The sequence below is a fragment of the Adiantum capillus-veneris genome, chromosome 27, assembly GCF_014529385.1.
Source record: "Adiantum capillus-veneris isolate H3 chromosome 27, ASM1452938v2, whole genome shotgun sequence".
Lineage (NCBI taxonomy): Eukaryota > Viridiplantae > Streptophyta > Polypodiopsida > Polypodiales > Pteridaceae > Adiantum > Adiantum capillus-veneris.
This window is the reverse complement of record NC_140957.1, coordinates 123,171,525-123,187,113: the sequence shown is the minus strand read 5'-3', so window position 1 is coordinate 123,187,113 and position 15,589 is coordinate 123,171,525. Positions and strand designations below refer to the sequence as shown.

General features: G+C 44.8%; 1 protein-coding gene and 1 pseudogene across 6 annotated transcripts in view; one reads left to right on the top strand and one right to left on the bottom strand.

Moving 5' to 3' along the window:
* LOC147422691 (uncharacterized) overlaps nucleotides 1-12,205 on the top strand; it is a 116,937-nt gene extending 104,732 nt beyond the window's left edge. For 5 of the 6 annotated variants that reach the window (XM_086503598.1, XM_086503599.1, XM_086503595.1 and 2 more), the window contains 2 exons: nucleotides 5,718-5,871; nucleotides 11,199-12,205. In XM_086503598.1, the coding sequence (XP_086359724.1) occupies nucleotides 5,718-5,871; nucleotides 11,199-11,456 (412 nt within the window). In that variant the 3' untranslated portion in view covers nucleotides 11,457-12,205. Of the gene's footprint in view, nucleotides 1-5,717; nucleotides 5,872-5,966; nucleotides 7,107-11,198 lie in introns of those variants that run through there. The other variant, XM_086503600.1, reaches the window with a different exon arrangement.
* On the bottom strand, nucleotides 3,681-5,551 carry LOC147422692 (uncharacterized; annotated as a pseudogene).
* Nucleotides 12,206-15,589: the final 3,384 nt, after the last annotated feature.

Genomic DNA, 15,589 nt, shown 5'->3' with positions numbered 1-15,589 from the left:
CGTCTTGATGATGGGGGAAGACATGGTTGTCTTCGTAGCTACCCTCTCTTCATATTGTGAAGAAGAGGGGAGAAGGGGAAGAGAACACTCGGCTTGTGTGTATGCAGGGGGCAGCGGGCAGGGGATGGGGATGGGGTGTGTGTGTTCAGTGGATGAGCTGGTTGTCTTGACGTGCAGGGAGCAGCGCGCAGGAGGGAGCAGCACACAGGGGTGGGACAGCGCGCAGGGAGAGAGAGGGGAGGCGAGGGCTGGCAGCGCGCAGGGGAGAGGGCTGGCAGCGCGCAGAGAGAGAGAGAGAGAGAGAGAGAGAGAGAGAGAGAGAGAGAGAGAGAGAGCATCGCCTGCAGGTCCGCTCAGCAAACCCGTCCACCTTCGAACCCTAAGCATCTGCCTCTGCCTGCTAACGAAGTCGTGCTGCCTTGCAGCTGCTCTGCGTGCGTTTCAGGAGATTGTCGCCCTGCTCAGTGCAGCCCACGCTGCTGCGTGCCCACCTTGTGAAGCTTCAAGGCCATCCCAAGACCTGCTCGCGACAACCCACAGCAGCCACGAACTCTAGAGAGAGGGCCTGCTCGCTGTCCGCTACACAGAGAGAGAGAGAGAGAGAGAGAGAGAGAGAGAGAGAGAGTCATTTATTTGACATGTGTACATAAGGTGGCTCCAATCATGAAAGGAAAAAAGTCTGACGGACACATCAGATCACCATGCTCATGTTGCTGACATGATGCCCTACTCTGTTGGCAGTGGAACCACTTTGCAACCATTAAACAAGAAGCATGCCAACTCAGAATGCTAGCAAGCTGAAGCATCTACCTTCTGTACTAACAGCAACCAATTCGGGTACAAGCTTTAAGCAACGAAGAGCTATGCTTTGTACTCAAAATGTCTACGATTGGCCTAGGATCAAGATCTTTGACATGCATAGGCATGCTTCAACCATGTGCGTAGGACGGAGCGATGGACAAACCATATCTGTCATGAAGGTGGTGCAAGCGGAAGGTATTAAACAAGGGTTCATCGTGGAGATGGAAAAACTCAAAATGATGAATGAAACATGCAGGACCACAGGATGGTAGAGTGTAATGCCCTTTTGAATGCTTCCCAGGCCCTTTCAAATCCTCTACATAATTTACTCAACCCCTTTCAGGTCTCTAGAAGCCCGGTGCATGGAAGTGCACCTGGGCATACTTATAAAACAACATAAAGGAAACCTTCCCCAAGCATATTTAGCGACCCTTCTCTGCGGACAGCTGACCGCCTATCCGGACGGTGGTGTTTTTTTTTTTTTTTTTTTTTTGGGGGGGGGGGGGGGGGGGGGGGGGTGACACCCAAACCAAAAGGCCTTCCAGATATCATTAGTACCCAGACTCTTGTATAAGATCACCATCTGTATCTCCAATGACAAACGAGCACTTTTGGTTGGGCCATCTTCTAAAGCAGTCCTCCATGGAAGTAAAGCCGACAACTACCACATCTAATCAAATCTTTCTTACCATTATTGTTTGCCCTTGAAAATTCCACTCTAGACATACTAGATAGACCAGGAACAATTCAGACTTTCGCTCTTCAATCCAGAGATTTTATTACGAAGACATTACCACAAATACTGTCTATGTCATCCTCTCATCAAGCTCCACTACCCATCTTATCTTAACTTACTTATATATAAAGTGGGGAGCCTTTGCTCCCCACCATGTGGCAACATATGCCCCTATCCACATAAGCGAGAGAGTCCCTATCCACATGAGAGCATGAGAGAGAGAGAGAGAGAGAGAGAGAGAGAGAGAGAGTGACGCAGATGCCAGAGATCGGTATAGTGCTCACTACCAACTTAATAGGGCTAGAGCAATTTCAGTCAGTTAAAATACAGGTACATTGTGCATGCAATGTGTGTGTGTGTGTGTGTGTGTGTGTGTGTGAGTGAGAGAGAGAGAGAGAGAGAGAGAGAGAGAGAGAGAGAGAGAGTGTGCTCCTACTCAAAAGGAGCAAGGGGTTTTGGAGGAGCAAGGAAGAGAGCTAGATGCTCAACTAACAGATGTTGTCACTATGGGACAATGCTCCTACTTAAAAGGAGCATAAAGCTTGGAAAATTTTCTAGCTGAATGATCTCGACGGAAAAGATAAAACATGGACTAAAACTGCACAACATTTAAGCTTTCTTTGAGCTTGGTATCATATTCTCAATATTTATGTGCTTTTATAAGAACAAAATTGTTTTCACCCTATTAAAAGCCCAAGGTATGAGCATCACCCATAAGTCTAGTTGTTAACTTCACCTAATAATTATGACCAAGTGGTGGAAAAACAAGACGCTTTAGTGTTTCAGTACACTTGAGAGTTCACTACAAAACTAAGTTATAGGCTTCACACCTCCCACTAATCTGCCACTGTTGATCAAGCTTGCAATTTGAACTTGATCTAGAGTTTCTAACCTTCATGCACCACTAATAATGATGTAGTTAATGACATTTGTTTGCGTAAATTCTTGTCACGCCACATTTTTCATCTATGCTTCTTATACATTGCATGTGATCTTTGTGGTTGTTTCTCATCTGACTTTGGTAATTCATGGAGCCACAAACCAAACATGCATCCCATAACAAAAAATATAACATCTGGTTGTGCCACTTTGCAACCACAAACAACCCAACTAGGGCCTTCACGTTTGGTCTCGCTTGTAAGGGAGTGATACACGACATTGCAATCCTTTGTCAAAATCACATTGAGCTCTCTTGCTCACCTCTATATGCTTCGTCTTTACCTGACCCACACATACCTTCACCTTGCAAGGATACCTTTCACATACGCCCAACAAAATCAAAACATCACAGCCCACCTCTGGAACCACCACCGCAATTGCGTTTACTGGTGCAAGACCACTAGGACCGTTACACATGATTAAACAACATTGAGCAATTAGCTGCATAACAATCTTTGCGAAAGAAATACTTTTGATGGTAATGTGTTATGCTCAAGGCCAAACAACTACAGTTTTAGATGAGCGCGATGCATCAAACAACTGTGTGTGTGTGTGTGTGTGTGTGTGTGTGTGTGTGTGTGTGTGTGTGTGTGTGTGTGTGTCCGCGCCCGCGCTTGGGATGCAGCCCACTGGTGCATGAGGTTGTCCACCCTTGGATGCTCTAGACACCCATTCTCCAATATTTCTGGTGGAAGGAGACACCCAATTCCACCTCTTCTAAAAGGCCGTCTGCCTACATCATGAGCCCGGTAGAACATGACAACAACGTACTTTTTACCATTATGTTAATGGGAAAAAAATTATGCCACATATCAAATGCGTTCTTGTCTAATATGTCACCTTCTTCGATGTTCCCTACATGCTCTACTTGTCTCATTAGATGGTCCTTTCAGACGTAAGAAAACGCACTCTTGCCAGAGTTAACACACACCTCAATAAAAGTTGTTGAAGACGGGTTGTAGAAACTAAAACCGATTGAGCATAAAATCAAGCATATTCAGATATCAGTTTTCACAAAAAGAATCGGCTTATGCACAAATTGCACATCAAGCGGCTTTTGTATTCTTAGGAGCACAACAAAACAAACGATTTCTTTTTTGCATCTATAGACTAACCCTCCCACATAAACCAAGGCGCATTGTGTCCACGTACTTCATAGAAGAGAGAGTAATTATAGCCTGTTTACAGCATTGCCTTCAAAGCATTCCATCAATTGATACTAATATCTATAGTCCAAGCAAAACCAAAATATATAGTGTGGTGGCCTAGCTTCTACCACTTGGCCTCTTAGAGACTTGCAACATGGGAGGACACTTTAACAAAAGAGTTGCCAGACACCCTCTTTGTTGCACCGCACACAATAACTTGTTCTTGCAAAATAAGCAAAGCAAGATGCTCCATGATCCCCAAGGACATGAGTATCCACGTAGACGGGGTTGATCTAAAAGACAAGCTCCATTCGCAATGAATCGAGTCTTCCATCAGCATGTGAAGCATTAGTGTTGCAAACAACAAGAAGAGCCATAGACACACAGACAATAGTAGTGTGAATTTCATCAATTATAAAAAAGAAGTATCACCTCTCTATGAAAGAGTGTAGCTTCTTCTCCAACTCTTCGGCTTCTAGCGCTTTGATACACTCTGGTCCAACTTTTAACAGCACAAAGCTCCACTTGTATACAATTCTCCCAATGGGTAGCTTCTTGTACTGGGAGCATGTGCTCTGAAATGCTTGCTTTGCTGAAGTCCTCTGTAAGATCCCTCTCCAAACGCCATGGAGGCTCCTCCAATATAAGACGCACCACCTTTTTGAACCATGTAGTTTGGTTTGCATCCCTTGCGGTGCAAGGGTACGAAGCCAATATAGTGTCTAGGTGGAAAGCTAAAAATCTGCAAAGCACATCTTCCCTATGTTGTTCCACTATCACCAAAGTCATGTCTGGCAGAACATGCATAAAATACATCTTGTCAATCGCTGCATTTTCTACATTACATGCCAGGTTGTGATCTGGCACTACCGTCCATATTCTTTTTGCAGATACGGAGATACTTGCTAAAAGAGCAACTCTTGAAGAGCCGAGAAAGGTGGAGATGTTGTGCGCCACCATAGTCTCATTTCGACCCAACACTCTTTCAACCCCAAGAAACATCTCACCGTCTCTCTTTTAAGAGATAGGGTTGACAATTCTTTGCTTCATTTCCATAAACCACCTGTTTACGTGCTTCAAGCCTGCCGCTTTGTCTTTCTATAAAAAATCCCTCGAGCTCTGACCTTGCAACACAAGCTGCCTCTCTGGAGCAATGACCCTGCAGTTTGCTGTAGACAAATGGATTCTCTCTTTTAGGTTGCGTTCGAACTCATCCTTGCCCATGTCATTACCCAGCAGGGCATTTAAGTCGTTTCTCAGCTTCTCCACCAGAGCATAGTGCACCATGGCACACGCTTGGTTGGTTTCGCTCATGTTTCCATAAACAACTTCCATTATGATACTCATTGGCACTAAAATATGAGAAGCATTTTAAGAGGATGGGGCTTTTGGGGCTTTCAAACTTCTCCAAGACGTGCCACGTAGTCACCTCAAGCTCCCACAGCCCAGCATCAATATGACTCAAATTTAGCACATCATACAAGCAGTCCATCATCGGGTCAATCATCTCTGGCTCGTCTCCTGCTAGGCATATGGGAAGCTCCTTTCGATGGAACCACGGAACTCTGTTGATTTCAAACTGTTGTTGTGTGGCCTCTTCGTGTATCCCGCGCCAGACACTTATTTTCCGCTCCCTTGTGTGAAGCGAAGATGGAGAGCACTCTTATCTTTGGTTTTTGACAATGAAAAGCAAGTGCCGACCTCGCGAACATTCCCAAGCATCTTCTCGGGCTTGGCTTCAATGTGAAAGGAAGCAACAAAATACGGGGCCACTTCACTCCACCTTTCATTCAACTTATACAATGATGTATCGTCCCCACTAGCCTTCGCAAGAGCTTCAAACTCTTGCACATGCTCCAATGACACATACTCTTCATACATCACCAACTTTAATATTGGATTCAAATTCCTTTTACCTACGGTATCTCTATCGTAAGTGCTGCTACATGGCACACAATTAAAGATAGGAGAATCTTTACTTAAGAATAATTCAGTGACGTCATTTGCTAGTTGAGCATCTAGCTCTCTTCCTTGCTCCTTGAAAACTTCTTTCTTCTTTTGCTTTCTCTCATCTTAGCACTCTGCTTCTGAAGGTTGTGTGAAACAAAAAGTAGCCAAGCTTGGACGAGCGTGGAGTTTGCTGCTTGGCTATGGCTCTATCAATGCTTGAAGGATGATTACAATCAACATCCGCCACTACAACAGCAGTCACTACTGCACGAACAACAGGAGTCACTACTACACGAGGTAAGAAGGCTTCCAAGTTCCACATTGAAATCAACCAATGCCTTCCATTGTTACACTATCAGGTCGCTAATTTTCTTCTTTGAATTTTTTCTTAGCTTAAGGCTAATGGTTTCAAGTTTCAACAAGAGACACATTTATTTGCTTGGCAAATTCCAGAGGAGTGCATGTCATTTTTGCTTTCATTATTAAACTTTGCTACACATTTATTTGCTTGGCAAATTCCAGAGGAGTGCATGTCATTTTTGCTTTCATTATTAAACTTTGCTACGTTTGAGCTCTTATTGATGTAATGAGGAAATCCTCCCAACAATGTAATGTTATGAATGAATGGAGGTTAATGTAATCCTTTCGAGACTTAGAATTAAATTTCTTTATTTCCTGGAAGTGTAATATGTCGTGAGCAAAATGATCTAATAACTGCATGCAGGTTTTTTAACTAAAATTTTTGGAGTTGAGCTTGACTCACCTTTCTCTTTTGAGGCTTCAGTTATTAGTATTGAAATGGGGGTAGCCGATCCATACTAAAGCATGTAACTGAAACCAAGATGCCATCTCTGCATACCAACATGATCTATCTCCCTGCAATGCAAGCTGTTGCGACGACTCTAGTGCTAATCGAGCATATATGTCTCTGGGGAGAGCCCAAGTGCTATGCATAAATGAAATCGATCGAGTGAGTGCCTCCACTACCAATGGAGGAGAAGCGAGCTCCGCCCTAAGAATGTCATGTGGTACTTGGGCCTTGGCCCTAATCGTCCAAGAAATCATTGACACCAAGGGCTTCTCCATACATCTCCATCCATCAGTACTGCAAGCTCTACTATGGTGATCGATTGAGAGGGGCCCCATATCTCCACTCCGTAGAGCATGGCCGAAGTGACCGAAGTGTCAAAGAGCCAAAGCTTTGTCCGAGGTTCTTGGAACTGAACCTGCGAACATATCCTCTCAAGTCTCCCCAATGCTGTATAGGCTCTGGTCAATCGCGTATCTGCTGCACGCCTCAGGGAAAATACTGGACCACTAAAAACCGCCCCAAGGTAAGTGTATGTATCTGCATACTCCACAGTCTCTCGACCATATGTAAAAGTGGGGGCGAACCTCCTTACCCACTGCGACGTGGTGTTAAACACCATTACCTTGGTCTTACCAAGGTTCACAGACAATCCACTCTCCCGTGCAAATCCATGCAATGCATCCAATGTCATGTGACACATCCAACCCTATGTGTCCGTGGACAAGCTACAGCATGATCAGGGTTCAGTTCAGCCAAGTCAGTCTAGAAAAGGAAGTGATCTGGCACTTTTGTGAGTCTGTTCGCAGACCGTGCATGTCCAGACACTTAGATTAGATGCATATCCTCTGGTTGCAGACATTATGATCATCAGCATTACCATCAGAATCCATCAAGGGAATGTTCCAGTGCATTTTCCCTATTTTTGACATTTTTCACTTATTTATTAAGTGACTTTTGTTGGAAAGTAGGTAGGTCCAATTTTGCTAAGTTGTATATAAGAAAACCTAGCGCTAGCACTTTTTGGCAGAAGAGGCAGCAGGAGCACTCGCTCAACAGGCAACTTGTCAGCAGAACCCCCAAGAGGCCTAGCGTTTTGCATTGCAAGGCCACCGGCAGCAGCAGAAGACAGAAACCAGCCCTAGCGTTTTTGGATCAGCCTGGACCTCAGCGTTTTTGCAGTTCCGTCGCGACAAGGCCACAAGAAGACCAGCGTTTTCAGTTTTCAGCAATTAGCACCCGCAGTACCACCCCCGAACCTCGCAGATCTCACCTTCCCGCAGCAATTCCTCGCCGCACGGTCAGATTCCGCAAGGTTTACAGATTCAGCCCGGACAACGCAGATTTCAGGATCTGCGTTTTCATCGTGTCGTCGTCATTGACATCGTCACCGACATAGAGTCAGAATTCAGCAGATAAAGATTTGCAGATTTCAGCCATTAGCATTCTTAGATTTCAGCCGTCTCGTCCTCGTCCTCGTCGACATCGTCGGCAAGTCCAAGCATTGTAGAGATTTGTGCAATCATAAGTAGACCGCTCTCGCCATAGAGAGTGGGGCCTTCGGAGGAGGGTTTGATAACATTCTGGTGTTGTATTCTCTTCTCTCTCTATCTCTCAATCTCATGCACGTCCATTCACAGTGTCCATTCACTTTGTTTGTGCCCATTGCACTCTCTCTTTAAGAACGGAAGGCTCTCCCTTCCATAAGTAAAAGGAACCTTGAGCACAGTTTGGAGCACTCATCTTGAGCAAAGAACAACATTCATTCCGCTGCACCTTACATTGGTATCAGAACTTTGGCAGTGTTCTATATCACTCAAGGAAAGAACCACAGAATTTTTTTTGCTTGTTGCGGTCGCACGTAACCCAAGTCCTAATGGGCGTGTCAATTCCTAATCGTGTTTTTAAAGAGTGACAAGAAACCCAAGAAAGAAGGGCTTGTCCAGCCTCCCCTTGTGCCTCTTTTCACTCATTGAGAGCGGATCGTGCACTTAGTGGCCGGCCAATCGACGTGAGGTGGGAAAAAGCAACCTTGGTGTGAGCGCAAGGCCGCCTAGGGGTTCGCCCGCGGAAAAGAGCAGAACTCGAGTGAAGAGAAGATCCTTCTCTAACACAGATTGCAAGCTAAAGAAGAACCTCAAGAACCTCAAGACCCTCAAGAACCTCAAGAACTTAAGACCCCCAAGAACCCAAGAACCCAAGACCCACAAGAACCCAAGTTCCTCGTGAACTTAAGAACCAAAGATCACAGTGCATGGTTATCACCCAAAGCGGAATGGATACGCATGGAGGTGATGGGCATGAAAGTAGTGAAGAAGAATTTCCTCACCATGGAGGTTTTCCTGACCCTCCCCCTACGCCACCTACGCCCGGCATTGCACCAAATCCTATGGAGGCCTTGGTGAAATCAATGATGGACATGATGGCACGACAAGAAGCGACTCGCATTGCCTTGGAACGCGAGCGCGATGAACGAAAAGAAAGAAAAGCACAACGAAAGGAGGAAGTGGAAGCAAGACGAGCAGCCTTGGAGGCCGATCGGGAGGTTCAGCGGGACCTCCGTACGCAAGAATTGGTTCGAGAAGTTCTTGCCTCGAAGTCCGAACCAACCAAAGATGTTGGTAGTTCCTCAAGTGGCGCAAGCCGCGATTCCAACTCCAACAACCCAGTCACATAGAAGTTGACTTTCAGTAAGTATGATGGTAAGATGGATGCTACGGTTATTCATTCCTGGTTGCATCAATTTAATGCTTATTTTGCGACAACTAAGAAGATAGGAAATAGCAAGGTTTTGACAACAGCTATGTACCTTGCCAGTGATGCCATCAATTGGTACCACGTATGGCAAGAGGCACAGTTAGCCGCGCACCTAGAGGAAGCCGACAAATTCACCCTCCTTTCCTTCAATTGGGCTGATTTCCAAGACAAGCTCAAGGCGCGGTTTATGCCACCTCAGTACCTCGCACGATTGAAGGACGATTGGCGTGCTCTCAAGCAAAATGGTATGCCAGTTATGTCTTTTTCTAATCGTGTTTTGCAGCTAGGCACCCAATTACGCAAGTCGGATGATGAGCGCAAAGAGGCATTCCTTTATGGATTGGACGAGTATATCAAGTATGATGTCGAGGTGCTCGATCGAATCGATCTCAACAAGGCGCTAGCGATTGCTCTCGCACAGGAGATGAAGCACAACAAGGGAAAGCCTAAGGAAACCAAGAATTCCACAAGTACCTCTCAGACTTCTCAAAACCCTCAGAACGGTAAGAACGGTAACTCTTCTAACCAATCTTCCAATAGTCTCTCAGAAAGAACTCTCAAAATGAACCTGAGGGTAAGGCTAACACAATTGCTAAACCTAAGGTCACTCCAGATGAAAAGGTAGCACAAGGAATTTTAGGAGGATACATCACGTCGGAAGAGCAAAGCACTTATTCTAAGGAAGGTCGTTGTTTTCATTGTCACATTAAGGGTCACATAAAAAGAACATGTCCTAAGCTTGACTCTAATAAATCTAAAGAATCCACAGAACCCACTTCCTCTGTCAATGCAATCAATGATAACACGAGTGTGCCCCAAGTTTCTCCTGACCGATGAGTCTCTCATTAATTGTTATGGTCATATGACGGGGCAGCGTTTTGTCATATTGTTTGACCAGGCAGTATGCATGATGTGATCAGTCCCTCTCTTGTTGAGAGAGCTCGCCTAGAGGTTAGTCAGAAATCTCCTCTCGAGGTCTCTTGCTTTGCTCCCCGTATGGACTCTCTCATTACTAAAGAGTGCCTTGATGTGTTGTTTACAGTTCAACAAGCTGCTTTCCGTAGAAAATTTTTTGTCTCTCCTCTCTCAGGATGTGATATGATTTTGGGCATTCGATGGTTTCGTGAGCATAATCCTCTCATTGATTGGGCGGAAAATACGTTCACTTTCAATGCCAAAAGTGACTCTCCCATTGTCATTCGTAGAGAGCAAGTTGTCCATTCTCCATCTCTCATTTTTAATGTGCAGGCAAAGATTGAACAGATTCAGGAGAAGGAGACTCTCTCGGTCTCGTCTTCTCCAAAGCATGATACACAGGATTTGCATGATGATAAGCATGATGATTTGAATGATAATGATGAGCATGATGATTTGGATAACAATGACAAGCATGATGATTTGCATGATCAAGATGTGATTTCTCACAAGCATGATGATTTGCATGAAGAAGATGTGATTGTTCACAAGAAGGATGAGTTAGTGGATACTTTTTCTAGCGAAGCTAACCTCATTGCAGATTCGATCAATCACGAAGAACCGATCTTCGCTCTCGAGCCTAGGTCCAAAGAACCCCCACAGGAAGTACTATGTGCTCGAATGATTTGTCAGCAAGCATTGTTCGAGTGTTTCATTCATGATTGTTTCCTGTGTTTTAGTTAGCGTCTTTATGTGCTCCCTTTTCCTAGGCATGACATATTTTACGTTAAGTCACTCATGAATGAGCACGGATGTATGCGGATTATTCATGAAAAGCTGAAAAGTATGCATTCAAGGAAGTCACATTCCGTGTCTCTTCCTTGGCACGACACAGTGGTAGAAAGAGCATAAGAAAGTATGAGCACCAAGCATAGGCATTTCCATTGTGAATTGCCACAGTCATTTATTTAGATCAGCAAGACAAGATTAGATCTCATTGTTTGCATTGTGTGGTGAACGGTTTGGCACTCCGTCTCTATGTTCATCTACATTGCATGCACAGTTTGTTCGACAGACGAGATTTTTTCCAATCACTTTACATGGAATAGGTATGTTCATGGTTTTCTGTTGGAAATGGTTTCAGGAATTTTCAACCATGGTGATTCTTGAAGAAGAAAGAAGCATGACTCTAGACGAAGTTGAAGCATTGAAGGAGCCACAAAAGACTTTGTGTCGCTTTCGGCGTGGCCCAAAGAAGCAAGCATTGCAGACCTTTATGAAGTTCAAGTATCGCACAACCCACACATCAGACTGGACCGGCGAAGAGTCCTTTCCAAGATTCCGGACGTTATTGGCGATCTCCCTCAACGCCATACAGTTCGGTACCAGTACCTCACTTTAAAAAGGAGGGGATGTCACGTGACACATCCAACCCTATGTGTGCGTGGATAAGCTACAGCATGATCAGGGTTCAGTTCAGTCAAGTCAGTTTAGAATAGGAAGTGAGTCTGTTCGCAGACCGTGCATGTCGAGACACTTAGATTAGATGCATATCCTCTGGTTGCAGACATTATGATCATAAGTATTACCATCAGAATCCATCAGGGGAATTTTCCAATGCATTAAACCTATTTTTGCTATTTTTGATATTTTTCACTTATTTATTAAGTGACTTTTGTTGGAAAGTAGGTAGGGCAATTTTGCTAAGTTGTATATAAGAAAACCTAGCGCTAGCACTTTCTGGCAGAAGAGGTAGCAGGAGCACTTACTCAACAAGCAACTTCTCAGCAGAACCCCCAAGAGGCCTAGCATTTTGCATTGCAAGGCCACCGGCAGCAGGCAGAAGACAGAAACCAGCCCTAGCGTTTTTGGATCAGCCTGGACCTCAGCGTCTTTGCAGTTCCGTCGCGACAAGGCCACAAGAAGACCAGCGTTTTCAGTTTTCAACAGTTACCACCCGCAGTACCACCCCCGAACCTCGCAGATCTCACCTTCCCGTAGCAGTTCCTCGCCGCACGGTCAGATTCCGCAAGGTTTACAGATTCAGCCTGGAAAATGCAGATTTCAGCATCTGCATTTTCAGCGCGTCGTCGCCGCATTGTCATCATCGACCTCATCACCGACATAGATTCAGAATTCAACAGATAAAGATTTGCAGATTTCAGCCTTTAGCATTCTCAGATTTCAGCCGTCTCGTCGATATCGTCTGCAAGTCCAAGCATTGTAGAGATTTGTGCAATCATAAGTAGACCGTTCTCGCCATAGAGAGTGGGGCCTTCGGAGGAGAGTTTGTTGACAACATTCTGGTGTCGTATTCTCTTCTCTCTCTATCTCTCAGTCTCATGCACGTCCATTCACAGTGTCCATTCACTTTGTTTGTGTCCATTGCACTCTCTTTAAGAACGGAAGGCTCTCCCTTCCATAAGTAAAAGGAACCTTGAGCACAGTTTGGAGCACTCATCTTGAGCAAAGAACAACATTCATTCCGATGCACCTTACATGCAAATGACACTGCATCCCCTCTGGAGAATCGGAGATCAGCACAATATCATCAGCATATAATAGCAACGGAATCCATGTCCCTGCAAGTTGGGCACCTCTATCACCCTCTATATGTACATAATCTGAAAACTAATCTACATATATCCCAAAGAGAGTGAGAGATAGGGAACAACCTTGCTTCACCCCAATGGTGGAGTGAACCATGTCGGACATGCCCTGAGTAGTGCGTACCTGTCCTACCACTGTCCTGTATAAAGCTAAGCTTCCCCAAATCAGCTTTGTGGGAGTCTGGCTCGTAGCACTGTATCAAAGGCTTTGCGGAAATCCACAAAGCTATAATATATCCTTCTGCCATGGTGTCTACCCTCCTCAATAATGGCTCTGAGTGTCAAAATTTGGTCAAGAGTGGAGAAACCTCTCTTGAACCCTGCCTGTCCTGCTGCCCGTATGCCCTCTCTCTCTGCCCATCCACCCAGCTCATGGTCAAGAATTAATGCATATAGCCTAAGCCAGAGTGTGACCAACCATGATGGTTCAGTAATTCCCGGGAAGCATATGATCTCCTGACTTGAAGATAGGCACGATAGTGGACATACTCCAAGTCTTAGGGAAACCCTCATACATGGCTCTATTAAACATCATAGCAAGAGGCTCTGCAAGCATATCTCTGGCATGGATAAAGTGCTCTGCTACCAGACCGTCATGATCCCGTGCTCTTTCTATCTTCATCTTGTCAATGGCTTTCCTTACCCACCCTCTTAGCAGTAAAGAAAGTACATGTTTTTGGGCATGCCTCTGGAGGGTCAGGCAAAGGTGGCTGCCCTGATGCTTTGTACAGAGATGTAGCATATTCCCCCCATGTCTCTGTGGAAGTGATGGTTGTTGGTGGAGAGTGCTCATTGAAAAGCCTCCATGCTTCACCTAGAGTCCTGACTCATAAACAGCTAGTACAAATCACGCTCTAATTGAGATAGGTAAGCCCTCTTCTTTCGTCGCACTAGGTGGCGGAAGATAATCCGTGATTGTCTATGTGTAGTAATACCCATGAGCACCTCTCTCTGTAATCTGATCCTCATCTCTTTACACTCCTCATTATACCAACTGTTCTGAGGCATGCTCCCAGATCGTCTGTGTGTAGGCTGGCTCTGGGGATATGCCTCTGAGGCTGCATCATGTAGCGTCTCTGTCAGAATCTGGGTGAGTTGATCTACTGGTCGTCCTGGCTCCTAAGTGCGTAGCTCTCATCAGCGTACACGTGATCCGTCTCCCTCGTGAAGGTATACCGAGTATGTGTGGAGGCCTCTCCCAATGGAGCCGTGCTGAACTGGAACGATAGAGAGAATTTCACAAGAAATGCAATGGAGGTCAATCACACCTGCATGTAGCTCTATGCCTTTATATGTCACTCTATCTCGAGACACTCAAATGGATGTCCTGCTGTTAAAATGTATGGCTTTATGCCTTGGCCCTTTATATATTACTCAATTTTAAGACACCCAAGTTGATGCATGTGTGAGCGAGTTTTAACATCTTACTTTTAGGTAACACCAAAGGATGAAGGAATATCGACGCCTTGGCATTGTTTATTTGAGATGGAGTGAGTGAGTGAGTGAGAGAGAGAAAGAGCTTGCACAAGGTTCTTATGGCACACACAAAGCCAAAATGTGTGTGTTGTGTGTGTGTGTGTGAGAGAGAGAGAGAGAGAGAGAGAGGAAGGGGGGGGGGGGGGGATTTTGCAGCTTCCACATAGGACCGCAGCAACCCCCCCCCCCCCACGCCGCCCCCGCCAAACTTTCTCGAGCTGTTGTGTGACCATTGTGCAATATAAACACGGTGCTCACTAGAATGGAGGACCCATTAAAGTCTAGCGCTATGTATAGAAGCATGAGGAAACGTTTTCAGTTTCAAATTTGGCTCCTCTTCTTGCTGGGAATATGGAATATGTCCCATGTACTTCACACACAACCCCGTGTAATATGTAAGGAAGAAGGTTGGTTCATAATACAAGTGATAGTATACTTAGTTCCTACAAAAGATAATCATCTATGTCTCCCTTTTGTCTTGCAGTATTTTGCCCAACACAGAATTTTTTCATCTGGGTTGTGCCAATATCTTCTTCTTGAAAATTTAGTGTTCTTTTTACAGTATTCTCAACTAGAAGGTCGTGATCGATGGAGCTGATGTTATTGCATTGCCTACTGTTATATTTGTTTTGGCTTGCACTCTGAGCTGAACAATTTAAATTCAAGCGAGAATAAAATAAATGCCTCAAAATAAAGCATGGAGCATAGCGAGACTATGGCTAGATTTGTGCCATATAGACTTTTGAACATCATTGTTTATTTTAAGGCGTTTGAATTCATGCCCGTGTAAGTGCCAGGAGGTACAGAGTACAACCTTTGACGTTTGAAAAAGATGGTGTTGATAAGGGAGGGGAGAAAGTATGATCTACCCCATATCAAGTAAGTGGTAAAGGAATGACGCCCTCAAGGTTACAAAATGAAGCAACAAGGCTTTAAAATAGCAAGTAAAGCATGGTAGGCTAAGTGCACCAAAATCCCCTCTAATGCATATGACAATGTGTACTTTGGGAAGAAAGATAGAGAGAGATAGTGAGAGAGATGGAAAGATGGAGAGAGAGAGAGATGAACTGTTATATTAATCGTCTTCAAAAGGCAAAAATGACCTATGAGACCAAACTGATACAATTTTTGTGGATCTAATCCAATGTCTGAGTACAAAAATAAAATGAAGTAAAGTGAAAGACTAAAATCGTTAGCCTGAAAATCATCATCATCATCATCCATGCCTTTGGATGTTCGACATTGGGCGTTTTTCGAGCAAGTATTGCATCAGTTTGCTGAAGAGCTTCGTCAATGTCCACCTCTGTAAATAGTTGTACTAGGCGTCTCCCATGTCGTGCTAGAATAGTCATGATTCTTTGGTGGAGCCTCCGTCGATGTCATGGTCGTCCCCATGGACGTGGGCGTCTAGCTCTCCCGGTTAAGTGGACTGTGAAGTCTGTTGTGAAGC